At 29.1% G+C, this 14,790-nt stretch overlaps 1 protein-coding gene across 2 annotated transcripts in view; it reads right to left on the bottom strand.

The window, feature by feature from the left end:
• Positions 1-8,086: 8,086 nt before the first annotated feature.
• LOC132922336 (LIM domain transcription factor LMO4.2-like) overlaps positions 8,087-14,790 on the bottom strand; it is a 65,382-nt gene continuing 58,678 nt past the window's right edge. For both annotated transcript variants that reach the window (XM_060985807.1, XM_060985808.1), the window contains exons 5-6: positions 9,650-9,797; positions 8,087-9,090 (exon numbers count right to left, since the gene is read on the bottom strand). In XM_060985807.1, coding sequence (XP_060841790.1) covers positions 8,878-9,090; positions 9,650-9,797 — 361 coding nt within the window. In that variant the 3' untranslated portion in view covers positions 8,087-8,877. The remainder of the gene's footprint in view (positions 9,091-9,649; positions 9,798-14,790) is intronic.

Below are 14,790 nucleotides of genomic sequence, written 5' to 3'. Positions count from 1 at the left end.
CACCGCGACCGACGACTTTGAATATTAATTGGTCGGTTGATAATCCACGGACGCCACCGCCACCGCCGCCACGACCACTTCCGAGCCGCCGCCGCGATCGTTTAAGACTCGCCACTTTGCATTATTTAATTGGTTCCGCACCGACCCCGCCACAGCTATAGTTTGCGTGGAGGGTTGAATTTGCTTTATAACGGTTATCAGTGTAAATCGCATCGTGCAGTTTACTTATCGACTTAAATATTATAACTTAAATATTATACACGTCGTATACCGGATCATGTGCAGTGTTCTATACCGAATGTATATATCTAGATAGATATAAATTATTCGTGTCCAAGACGGCATCCGAATAGCGCCCGAAAAAAATTATATTTTCATTTTTCTAACTGAAAAAACAGCGTTCGCGGTCTCCCGCGGTCCACAAAATATTATCATTTTTCAACAGTGTGTCTGTCACCCATTTGTGGCCCAAAGTTACCTTTTTTATTTTTAAAATCCCAATTGCAGCCTGTATAAAATAGGTACGAAATACTATTTTTATTGTTTTTCTAAAATTAAATAAATACGGTGGTTTCGTCTTTACGTATTAGGTATAATATATAAGTATAATACACTAATGCAGCATTTTGAAAATTGTAAAAATTTATAATTCAGTTATTTAAAATATAATAATTGTATTTAATGTCTTATAATGATAAAAAAAAAAAATTGCGATAAACTTTAAATTTTACTAATTCTTTTGAATGTAACGCTTGTATTTTTTTTATAGATTTTTTTATTTGGTTTCGATATTACAGTAAAAACTCTTTATAACAAAACTTTTTACAACGAAAAACTCTATATAACGTAAACATGACATAATATTGGTTGGTTTGCTTTATAACTCATTAGTCAATTCAATCTCTATAACGTATACTCTATAACAGTGGTGGCCAAACTTTTTTTAACTCGGGCCATAAAAAAAAAAAAAATTTTACCGCGGGCCAAAATTAAATCAGCTTCAATTTCAAAAATTATTTTTAAATAAATTATTAAAACACATATAAAAATAAATATAAACTATACAAAATATCGTTTTATATTTACAAAACATATTTTAAAATGTATTAATTTGTTAATGTGAACTGTGAGCTTGTTTCTGTTGACAGAGGAAATTAATATTAGGTTCTAATTTGGTAGAATTTACTCGGAGAACGAGCACAGTAATATAACTATAATACTACTATCGTATGAAAATAAGATAAGATACGGTAATGCTATTTATATTATTAAATGACATTGTAACAACAAAAACGCTACGATATGGCGATACGGGATTAAATATGAAGAATGTATACTTAAATTTTTTTTTTACGTAAATGTAAAATATTATATTTCTTTCGCGGGCCAGATATTAAATGATGGCGGGCCGGATTTGGCCCGCGGGCCGTAGTTGGCCACCACTGCTCTATAACGTCACTCTCAATAACGAAACAATATTTTATGTTTCATAACACTATTTACCTGTTAAATATTATAAATTATAAAAATAATTGGCAAAAATGCCGAAATTTCCAAGAACGATTATATTCTTTCATTACCTATCTACTTTTAATTTCATAATAATACCATTATTATCGATATCGAATATATTCATTTTATTATCGACGTAATTTCTAACAACAATTTTTTTTTTTTTAAACCTTCTGTCCCTCTCTATTACGAAAACTCTCTTTAACGAAAGAAATCTCTTGGTCCCTTCAGATTCGTTATAAAGAGTGTTCACTGTATTTCCTTTATACATTATTTGTTTAATTTTTTTTTCAAATATACAATTTTAATTTCTATTCGATGAAAGTCATATAAATTATAAGAACAATATCACGTCGTCGACTTCGTATTAAACGTATACAGTATATAATAGTTGATAATATAATATGTATAGGTACTTTACTTTCCTCAAACATACACTTAATATATTATTTTTTTTTCATTGAGATATAGGGTTCAATATTTAGTATGCACTTGGTTCGGTAATACTCACTAATTCACATATATTGGTATCGATAAAGTTGGGACACCCCAGTTGGCCCAGTTGATAGTTATAAAATCTAAATTGTTCCCAATGATGTATTTATTGACAAATAATTATTGCAAACATATAGTCTGCTATTATAGTTATACTTCATAAATCGAGGAGACGATTTGATTACTGCGTGAAGGATACATTTTTTTAATGTTATTGGGATTATGTTCTAAGACAAGTATGTCAAACACGGGGCTCGCGGACCTCATGCGGTCATCGGCTCATTTTTTGTGGCCCGTGGCTACCAATATTAATGAACAAAAAAAAAAAAATAATAATAGTAAAATATTAATGTCGTGTCATAACTATCTTAGATTCTTAGAGAATTGTTAAATGTTCAGGTTAATTTTTTTAAGCTTTTTTAATTAAGCTGCTGTGTTTGTAAACGTAAAAATAAAATTTAAAAATTTAAAATTTGTATAAAATATATATTTTTTTGTTGAATTTTTATGTGCGCTCCCATTAGTAAACTATTCAATATTTTTGGCCCTCTTGATATTTTTAGTTTGACATGCCTACACTAAGATATAAATGATGCATATTATATACATTGTCATAAATTTAATTTAATCTTTAAGAACAACCTTTTTCCTACCTATTAATCATTATTTTATTTCGATCAATTTCGATCAATTTCGATATTACCATCATAAATTTAGCATTACATATTTTAACAGGCATATATGAAAAATATTCAATAAATGTATTAGTAACTTATCCATTTTTAGACATTGTTGGACTTTATTTATTTTTGCTGGGAGAGATTTTCTAATTTTTGTGCTATTAATGCTAAATATATTTTAACAGCATAAACTTATATATTAGCAACATTTTTCTCGAGTAAGAAATGTCGAGCTCGCGACACCGTTAGAGCACTAGCAAAACTATTTTTTATATTATAGATCACAATACTATCCAAGATTTTCTTGATAATTTTTTTTCGTCTAACAACACCCAACAAAATTAAAATGAAATTTTATACTAATGAAAAATTTCTCTTATATAAAGTTATGCTATTGGTAGCAAAAACTTAAAAAAGTTTTTTTTTTTAAATAAATTCTATTAAAATCTTGGAGTGCTTTACAGTGTCCAAATAAATGAGCTTGACATAGTTTACTAACTTTGTGAGTATTTTGATAAATTTTATTTACATTTTTTTAGATTCCAGAAAAAATAGAGAATAATTTTGAAGAATACGTCTTAAATTCGAGTAGATCATTTTAACTGAACTTCAAAATGTCTGTTAAAAATCGCGTTTGGTTTGTATTAATAATAATATATTATACAAGAACTATATACTATATGTATATAATTATCTCTATATTTATCTCTTCTAGCTTTTATTATTATTTTTTGTAACATACTGATGTTTAAATATTCTATAAATTATATTTCTGTTATGTTTGCGCCCGAAAAATATCTATCATTCATTCATTTATCTATTGTAACTGTAATATTGAGTTTTTGAGAATCATCTATAAAAGGATAAACATAACAATACATCAGCCGTAATTTTCAATGGATGTATATTTTATAAATAGGTCTAATCTAGTGTTTATCAAAAACTTAATTTAACTTTGATTGTATAACAGCTGAAGGCTACGTGCATTTCAAATTAAATTAGAACACAACAATTAAATACTAAGAATTATATAATATATTCTAAAGGGATTATCTTGAAACAGCGTTATCTTGTCGCCGTCGTGAGGTAGCGGTAGGGAACAGGGGAACCGTTAAGACGAACGAGTAGTTGTCAAGTATGTCAGTCCCTGTGTGTGTTATCAGCCAGTCGAGGTTCGTTGAAACAATATTCGGTTTATATTATAATATTTCCATCCAGCTGTGTTGTATGCGAATGAAGAGTTGACGGTCTGGGAATAATAATTAACAAACTTAATTTCATTGTTTCCTACACACCAAACGCTAATCTTAGAATCACCGCAGCCATATTATAACCTCTATACGGTTTGAAACACTGTTTTCATATCTGAATATTTGTCGGTTCAAGTAGCAAGTTTTAAATTAAATGTATAACCCACCCCCGGATTTACTTGCTATGCTCTTGGAATGAACGTGTCTACGCTGTAGATATGCAAATCAATTTTCGTACTTAAAATATTCCATACAGCGAATTTATTGATGATGATATTATAATATAAGAATTATTAAAAATTGTGTATAGGACATTGACGTAAACAAAGTGTACAATTCGATTATATTTTTTTATCACACATTAATAACAATTTGTGTAAATATAATATGTATATAGAATAATATATTTTATAATTTTTAAAGTCTACTTCATAATCTTATCCCAAATGGATTACATTAATGAAAAAGCTGGTACAATGTTTTTTTTTGTATCGATGTTGGTTCGTATAATATATAGATATCATACCACAATACCATACAATATACCATATTTATTTGTGTATTTTTTTTTTTTACACTCAAAATAAAAAGTTTTATACCATTATTATTTTATAATACCTACGCCCTGCATAATAAAAAAAAATAAAAAAACACTATTTTAAATAAAAATATACGTAGAAGATATATATAATAAAATAATAAAAATATTAAATAATGTTTGGCTACTTATAAAGTAATAAATTATATTATTGGTAAAGTTGGTTAAAACTCATTAAATCGTTTGTATTTGCTGTTAAAAATATATAAATCGATATTTTTATCGACATCGTAGTGCATCATAAAATTGTATAGACGCATTACCCGTTTACCCGCACCTATTTTACATATTAATAATATAACTAATGTATCTAATATACCTTATATAGGTACATCAGCGAATTTTGATAAGTGTAAATACATATTTTTTTTACATAGAGGTACCTTATTTTATTCAACAAGTAGCTAATCTATAGTAATTTTTAAATTATAAAAATGATTCAAAACGTGTTATATCATTACCATATACTATATTTGATTATTTCGTATTAACATGACGTGGAACTTTGAGGTACGGTTTCCCTGCAGCGTCAAAGAGTGGAACAGCACGGCGTCATGACTCCTTGTCTAGACGCTTACCTATGTGCAGACCAGTAGTTGACGCTAGACGCGGCGTCTGGACGCTGCAGCCCTGCAGGGGAACCGTACCTTTATGGTTTTCGTGTCGATTGTACTAAGGTTATTTAAAGTTCATTTGTTCAACACCTACCTCATATTTTAAATGGGCATCGCCCATTTGCGCCAAAAAAAATTTATTTGTTTTGGGTATAGTCCATTTGCGCCAAAATAAATAAGGCATGTTTTTTCCGACCGCCTATTTGCGCCAAATTCACCTGGTATGACTATAATACTATAATAATATTTTTTTCTCAAATAATAAACAACAGTTAGAATTTTATTTAAATCATAGTCAATTTTAAAAATAATAATCAATAATATTTATAATATTATAATATTTTATAATTTTCTATTGCTTTTAAAGTAGTTTTTAATCTTTTTTTAACTTGTGAATTTTTTTGGGGGTTAGGTATATTTTTAATACTACTATTGACAGACTTATAAAAATAAATTTATTATACGTTACAGAAACGACGTCTTTTAAATATACGAATTAACCAATTATTTAATGTAAAATGTTTAAACAGGTAAATTTGGCGCAAATGGGCGGTCGAAAAAAACATACCTTTTTTATTTTGGCGCAAATGGGCTATACCCAAAATGAATTAATTTTTTTTGGCGCAAATGGGTAACTCCCTTTTAAATGTACACACATATGAGTTAATTTCCTAGGTTATAGCTATTGTAACCATTATTGGAAATGTTTTCAGCATTTTGATGGGAAATTATATGCTTTTAACACTATATAATAGCTATAGCTTGAAATTATATACGATAAAATATTATATAATATGTTTGTTTGATCACAATCTAGCTGTAGTCCGTTTCATATAATATGTCGGTTAGAAAATCTCAAAACGGACACTATAATATTCAAAACTTAACAATGGAGAATGGAAACTGCGAAAGTCGAAGCAGGGAACCCTTCAACAATAATAAATTGATAAGCTCAGTGTATTGTGTAGTGACAATTAAACGCCGTCGTTGTCGATTGAAGTCCTTTTGTCCTGTCGAACAGGTGACAAGTCTGATGGCTGAGTAGGTCCCCCACTCCTCGTAATTTAATTATCCTTTCCCCGCCGCCTCATATACGCGCTTGACGTCTTAATGCGTTTATCTCAAGTTATAACCTTCCTAGCTATTGTTGAACGACGCCACGATACAATATAATATATAATACACCCGATAACATTATACAAACGCTGAAATGACACAGTCAACAAATGAGTTTCGGGGCCTTTTTCGCTTAGCAACCCACGTTAGTGAAATGTGCATATGACTTTTGTGTCTATACATATTATTATGTGTGCGCATTTCAGATATTCTAAACGAGTGTTAATTTTTAAATATTAAAAATAACTTAAAACATTAGTTGTGTGCACACATTTATTTTTTCCAAATCTTCCGTGTGATATACCCAGTGACCAGTTGTTGTTACGTACTGGTCATTGGCCAATAATATAATTGCGTGAATATTGCGTTGTAATATATTATATAACAAAAATTAATTGGTACTACTAAACGAATATGACATGACTCTCAAGTAGTCAAGTGTTACTAGTGTTAGAGTTTGAATTTTTTTACCAAATAAAATAAGGATTTTCTTTTAAAAATAATATTTAAATTATTAAAGGTGAGATCCGTTGACAGATTCGTTTCACAAAAATAACTATAATATTATGTAACGTAACGAATAGTAAAAGCTACGTATATAAATAATATATGAATAGTTTTTATTAAACTACTCATCAATAGAGTATAGACAGTATTCGATTTCGTTTGGTGGAAAACTGTGCTCATATTGTAATATTATTTAATACAAATGTTAGAATAAAATCAAACACCGTTGTCTTATTTTGTTATTCCATACATATAACTATATTATGGTGTATGGTATATACAGTAATGCACGTAAAAACACACGCGTCTTACACATAAATGGAGTATATATGTAGCATTTGCAGGCACTGGGAACAAAAATAATAACATCATCTGTAAAGAGTTAACAGTGGTTTATTGCCCCGATGTTTTGAAAGGATCGTTAAAATCGCCTGCGTGTGTAATATCCGGAAAGCTCCGCTCTGTCGCGCCGTCAACGTATTTTATTTTTTCGTTCACATTTCCGGTGTGAACGGAAATTTCCGTATAGTGTTCGCGCATTTGAGAAGTTTTCATGCATTTTTGAACGAGTTCGATTTAGCTCGTATTCTCGTAGACAAACAGAGAAAAAACATGTACAAGGGGTGAGGTATTTGAAGCGACGGGACACGTATAAGCGCAGTACATCACTGGGGTTGCTTCTCGGAAGTCACGTAACAATGGGCGGGCGCGATAAAGCAGACTATAGTATATGGAACGCTGATAAAAAATAATGTACGGTCGGTTTATCATTTTTACGAGGCCGCAAAAACTTCGATGTTAAACTTATCGTTTTTGTGAGCGGTAAATAGCCTCAAACTCACGTAACAAATCAGCTGAGCAAATGGTAATTTTGAATAATGCGCTCGCTGTGAGTCAGGCCGTATATACTAAATATATATATATGATAGGCACATCCTGCTAAACTTCTTAAACAACCAATGAATAAATTAAATATATGTTTAACATATACTATGTACGACATAAAATTAAAATTTTAGATTCCGTATATTAAGTTAAGAAAAACAGAGCTTTTGTTCATAAACCGTATATTTAGAGATTACGATATATTGCTAAAGGTGTTTTTGAAGAGTATATAAGCTTGCTACACGCTTTGTAAACTTGCTTTACACATTATACTAGTAACAAGATAAACGCGTAGAACACCCTTTATGCTGTTCCTTCAAAAACGGCGACGTTCAAATAAATTGTTTAAGTCAGTAAATATAGATTTTATTCTATTTAAAATAGAGGAGTATGTATAGGTAATCAAAAATGAAATAAATAAACTAAATGTCTATACGGTATACACATATAATGGTACCAACGAAATAATTTTTTATTTGTTTATAATCACGCACATTATTATTATAATACACATGTACATATTACATTATATAGGTACCAGCTACTACCAGTGTTTTATCTTACGGTAAAATATAATAAAATTGAAAACAATACAAAGGTAACTTAGAACATTATTCAAAACAACGAGAGATCCTTTATATAAGGGTTAAATTAATAATACATATACATACTTACAAGTACTTAACACTAAACTAGTATAATACTATATTATCGTATTATAATATAATGTATAGTTTGGTAAAGATTATTTTGTTTTCATATATTTCGATATTTGGACAAGAGGAATAATTTTAAATCATAATTTACTAATGTTCAAATGTTTAACATAATTATTTTCATATAAATATTAAAGACAGTAAATAGACACTATTTAATTGGTGTCATTTAAGCAACAAAATAATAATAATAAAAACATTAATGGGTAATTAGGTTAACACCTTTTTTTTTCTAATTGCACAAACTTAAAGTTGATTTTTGCACTTCAAGTTTGTGAACAAATTTGAAAAAAATTATAATTTTATACATACTATGAATAATCTCTTATCGTTGTGACTAGCCAAACAGAAAAGATCTGTAATAACGATTTTTATTCGTTAAAAAATCTAATAATATTATACTTAGTTAAATCAAAATAATTGTGGGCAATTAATAACGAAATAGTTCTAAAATTAAGATTAAAAAGAGAGCGTCTTTTTGAGAAATAGCACATTTTTATATTATCATTTTACGTCATATAACTGAAGCTGAGACTGATCGCCGTTCGTAGTGGCGCCTGATCCACCGTACTGATGTCCATTAGTGGTGGGTGCTCCGTGATGATGCCCGTGATGGTGATGTCCATGGTGGTGTGAATCAGTTGGCGTGGCTCTACGATCTCCAGTTCCATTGCTCCCTGCCGTCATTGGGAGATCTGATCTACCTCCTCCACCAACCTAAAACATAGGTAGGTAACGACAGTAAGAGATTGTTTACACATTTCATTGAAAATAAAAGAAAACGTATAAATTATAATGAATTAAGTTGAACTACAAAACATACTTAGGGAACTACCAATACAATTAATAACAACTAAAACATCCAAATAAAATGTATATTGTGTTTAACTAATAAGTATAATATTGACCATTGTTGTTTAACTCTATAATTGAATAAATTTCTATCCACAGTAATCATTTTAAATTATTAAGATCCGTAGGAATAAGACTGCATATTTTAGTCAGTATATTGGTGTAATAAGCAATATTATAAGAACAAATCTTTCTAATAATATTGTTTATTATTCTGTTAAATTAATCCATCATAATTTAGCAATAATATACATGAAGTATATTACTATTATACATATTTTAGTAAGGTTAGTATGTAAGTTATATGGTTTTTAAGTTTTTAAATTTGCATTATAACTATTTTTAGCTTTTAGTAAATAAATTTTATTTTGTTTGGGTATAATATTATTTGCTTCTTAAATTTTATGTTTTTGTAGGTACATACCGCGGGTGGTATGTGTGTGGCGTGACGTTTCAACTGAGCCAAAGTAGCTGGGTTATAAGCCATGTTTGCAAACACCATTCTTTCTTCGAAATCGTATTCACATAATATTTTGTTTTCACACAAGTAAAAGCGGTCTCCGACACAAAATCTGAAAATCAACATAAAATACAATATTAAACAATCGCCAACCGTTTCACAAATAAATCGCATCACGTGTAAATGCGCATAGTTTGATTAAAATAAAGCATTAAATATATCAACTTTAAAATGTTGATGGTAAACATGAAAAGCTAAAAATAATAATGGGATAGGGCTTAGACAGAAGAGATAATCTTGAAATGTAATATGTGGTACGACAATAATCCGTTTATTTGAGGTACCTACCTACAATACATTAATTAGTAAAGGAATCGATGTTGGAAATGATTTGAAATTGATTGAGCTAAAAGGATTATTATAATAATGTAAATTAAGGGTTATGATTTTGATTAATACTGTATTGAATTACTATTGATATTTTCGGACACAGTAAACGTATATTATGTAAAGATACTTATATAATAATATTATAATATGTGTATTGTGTATATGTTTAATGTACATATACAGTAATTTATGAGTATTTTCATCGTTTTGTTTAAGTTATATTTAATCCAAACAATATTATTATAAGTTATAACACTTGAAATAATTGACAAAAAAAAAAAAAAAATAAAATGATATAACTATAAATTATTTCAGTCTGCAGGGACAATCCAAACCCTAATAATAAAGTTTTGTTTTTAAATTAATGTGTTACAAGTAAATAAAATCGAGTCCAGTAGAAATCTTAAATATAGGGTGTATAATACGAGAAAAATAACATTTTTTTAATAAATCATTTTTGGGGAGTTCGTCTTCTAACGTCCTTCATATACATCATTACTAAGGGTGTACATTTCCGGCGGATTGTTTATTTGAAGTTATTTGTTTTACCATAGCTTTTGAAAATCTTTAAATCAAGTTTATGAGGAAACAGTTTATGAGTGTAGCTCGATTAGATTTATAAGTCATTTAAAGGTCGTGCCCAGGGCAGTTATGTCACGGTCCGAAGGCGCCCTGGATTATGTCTTTATTGTGTCGATAAATTAAAGAAACTTTGGCTCCCACTTTTTTCTACTTAATAGCATTGTTTTCGATGGAAAAAAACCTTGAGATTAATAACTGATTTATAAAAGTTTTAAAAGATTGTTATTATACTAACGTCCAGACATTCGTCTCTTGATTTTTTCACCGAAATAGCAGTCATATTCTTTATTTTACATAAACCTTGATAACCGAGACAGTGATATGTAAATGAAAGTTTTTATAACGGAAAGTATAATATATTCTCAATAACTTCAAGGATACGGCCAAAAGGAAATTTTATAAAAGACACATAATACTTATACATAACTTATAGTGACTATAAAATTTATTTTATAATAGTTTATGTGTTGTGATTACTGATTACTTTGTATACTGATAATACTTGATTAGGATAAAAAATGTATTGTAAAAATGTAATACCTATTAACTGTAAAAAAAAAAAATATATGAATTAAGAAAAGTAAACTACGTACTATATAATTAAATTTCACATCTTATTTATTTTTAATTTAAATTTGAACAATATATTTGCAATTTTGAAAATAAACTAGTTCAACTGCGAAGAATATAAGTTCTTGTATGAAATCTTAAAAATAACCTTGACCGTTATTTATGACATATAAGCTCTGATGAGCTCTACTTGCGAAAAATGATTAAAATCCGTACACTCGACTCGACTCAGACTAACTCACACTATCCACCTGCTGGACTCTCCTGCCATCTTCCCATCACTCCTGCTGTTCGTCGTCACAGGATACGCGTTTGTCCCTCGTAAAAGCGAGTTTTCCCTCTCACCGCACCTTATCGTTCGACTTCTCTCACACGGAAATCCTTTCACGCGGATGGCGACGATTTAAAAACAAAAACCTCTCTTCCAGTTTCCCGGCTTGATGCGCGTCTGCACCCGTCGAATAATTAATCAGTATATTATATATACATAATATATACGCGCGTTTTCGCGTCCGCCCGCCCCTGTATATATAATATTATATATACCGAATATACGTATATGTACCATATTATACTCCCTCCACCCACCACTGCATAAAATCAAGTTTCGTTCGCATTTAAAGTTGCATGAATAACTTTTAACACATTCGTCCCCCGCTCCGCCAACACCGCTCACAGATCGTCGCTCTTTCCCTATATTATATTTAACGGAACTGCTCCTGCTGCTTCTACTACTATAGCTGTTACGTCTAAGGCACTTTACGGTGAATAATCATTAGGTAACAACAGATGACGTTTTGGCTAAACGGAGAATACATTATCCAGAGACGCGTGTTTTAACGAATTCCCAGTGTACACGCATAACGCTCAAAAACGGTAAATCTCTGCACCGTCAAATGTGTCATTCTGCGCTCAATTTCGTCTTTATCACGCGGCACCAGCGATTCCGTCGAAATAAATTAGTCCCATACTATTCGGTATTTATTATATAATAGTATTATGATAATATAATATATCGACTTGGAAATTATTATGACTTACACCTGTATATAATATAATAAATCGTACACGTCGTGTAAGTTTGTGTTGATAAAAATGTTTCCGAGAAGTGATTATACCCATGATTTAAGGTATATCTTTAATCATGATTATACCCAAGTGTCGTTGTATATATATATTATTATTGCATTTTAATTTGATCAAACGACTATAAAGGTACATTTAATATTCGTGTAGGAATTAATTTTAATATTTGGTTCACATAAATATTTTGCATCGTAAACCGTTTTTGAGGTACCTATGAATTATTGAATATTTAATTTTATATTAGTAGACTATTCGTATTTCTTATAGGTATCTATTATATTTTGGAATGACTGTCAAACTAAATTAAATGTTAATATTTTATATAAATAAAAACATTATTTTTAATGGCACGTATTCATGATGCATATATATATATATATTATGAAAATGTGAAATAACCGATAATACGACAGACTATAATATAAATAGGTTGGGATGACTAAAAACTGTTATAAAAATTATTTGTTTGTTTCATTCATAGAATTTATATTATTAACTTTCAATAAATTGTACATCTATGTTCTAGTGACTTTTCAATTGTATTATTAAAGTGTTATAACAAAGTTTGCTTAAAGAAAATTAAAATCATTATGGTTCGATCGTGTGAAGGGCCACCAATGTACTGACGTTCTTTAATTAACTATTCTCTGGTGTTTATTGATGCTGGTTTTGTTCACATACTATAGTATACAGAAAATACTACCTATATGTATATACATACACAATGTACCGTAGAAAAAAGTTATTATTTTAAATTAGTATATTCCCTTGTGTCAGAGTCAGATTGAGTAAAGTTGCCTCGAAGGGTTTGAGTGAAAACAAAATTAATTCATGTTAGTGTTTAAACTTAAAGTGTGTCTTTAGTTTTTAATAAATTATGAAATATGGCTCAGAAGTACTTATGCATATTTTAGACTATTTATTTTTGGTTACTCAATGACTTTGTATATTAATGTGGTTATACCTACTTAAATGATTTTTTCAGTAAATTTAGAAAATAATTAATTTTAAGTTGATTTTGGTACACCATATGTTTTATTAGTTGTTTTATAGTAATTTGTATATAATTTTTTATAATAATATAAGTTTTATCTTTTTTTCATTTTTTATTAGACGGTTATTATTTTAAATAATTATTTCACATATAATAAAATTGCAAACTAATACTTGATAGTAAATTTATTACTTTTATGTACGATAATATAAGAATACCAATTTGATAATACATTTTATAGTGAAAAATCTAGTACTTCTAATAATACGATGAGTTATATTTTAGACATCTAGACCAAGTTTAATTAAATAAAATCTGGGTCCAGCCAAGCCTAGGTCTTATTTTAAAAAGTCTGGCTCTTCTTGGTCTTTTCAAAATGCATTATATAAAATAATAATAGTATGTCGTATAATACAATGATATCTATATTGATGCCAAAAATATCAGGAATCGATATTATGGGATATCTTGATCAATAGAAATATTTTTTTTTTTTAGATTTTGATTTAGATTATTTAACATATTTAGTGTTAGTGTAATTGAAATTCATGGAGAATAAAATGTTCAATCATAAAAATAATTACGCACATAAAAAAAAACAATTTTTAGCCATTACTTTTTATGTGATTCGAAAAAAAAATATTTATATATAATATTAATCCACCACATGAAGTGTTGTTGTTTTGTGGTTCATCAGCGTATACTATATATATATAGGCGTGTACATTGGGAAGATTTCAACCCCTGCAACAGTGATAAAACGAAACGACGAACATCATAGAGGAGGGAAAATAAAAAAAGAGAAATGTTATCAGTTAAAGACTTTTTTTCCGAATTCTTTTTATGAGTCTCTCACGTTTTCCGTCTTCTCCGTCATGCACAAGAATTATTACCCTTATCTAAACACGCTGTTGTCATTAGTGTGGGTGCAATTTCCGAATTTCATCTCGGTCGTGTTTTTTTTTCGATTCTTTTAAATCGAAAGCAATTCTTACAAACTCCGCCTTTTTAGTGTAGTAAAAAGTACATTGAAAACAATCACTCACGCAAATATATATATATATATATACATATATTGTCAATTGTAAATATATATAATATGTGACATCAAACTTCGAAACGAATATCATTGTTTTTAAACGTATCTGTAATAATAAATAGCATTTTCAATAGTTCACTTTAATTAAATTTATCAAATTTGTTTTGCATGTCATTTAAAATAACTAGCACTTTATATTGAAAAATGTTTTATTTAAATAATTGTTACTCATTTATATATTCTGTATTACATTAGATTTTTATACGCTTACTGTACAAAATTTCCACAAGTTGGAAAACAGTGATCGAGTACTGTTATGTTGCAGTAGCTGTATTTATCAGTACTGGGTACTGCCGTAGTAATTGTAAAGTCATAAAAGGTTTTATAAATGTTTGAAGAGATCAACGTCGTCACTGCACGCGTTAAAGTGTCATCAAGTGGGTG

The sequence above is a fragment of the Rhopalosiphum padi genome, chromosome 2 (assembly GCF_020882245.1).
Source record: "Rhopalosiphum padi isolate XX-2018 chromosome 2, ASM2088224v1, whole genome shotgun sequence".
Lineage (NCBI taxonomy): Eukaryota > Metazoa > Arthropoda > Insecta > Hemiptera > Aphididae > Rhopalosiphum > Rhopalosiphum padi.
The sequence above is the reverse complement of the archived record's forward strand: the minus strand, read 5'-3'. Positions and strand labels throughout refer to the sequence as shown.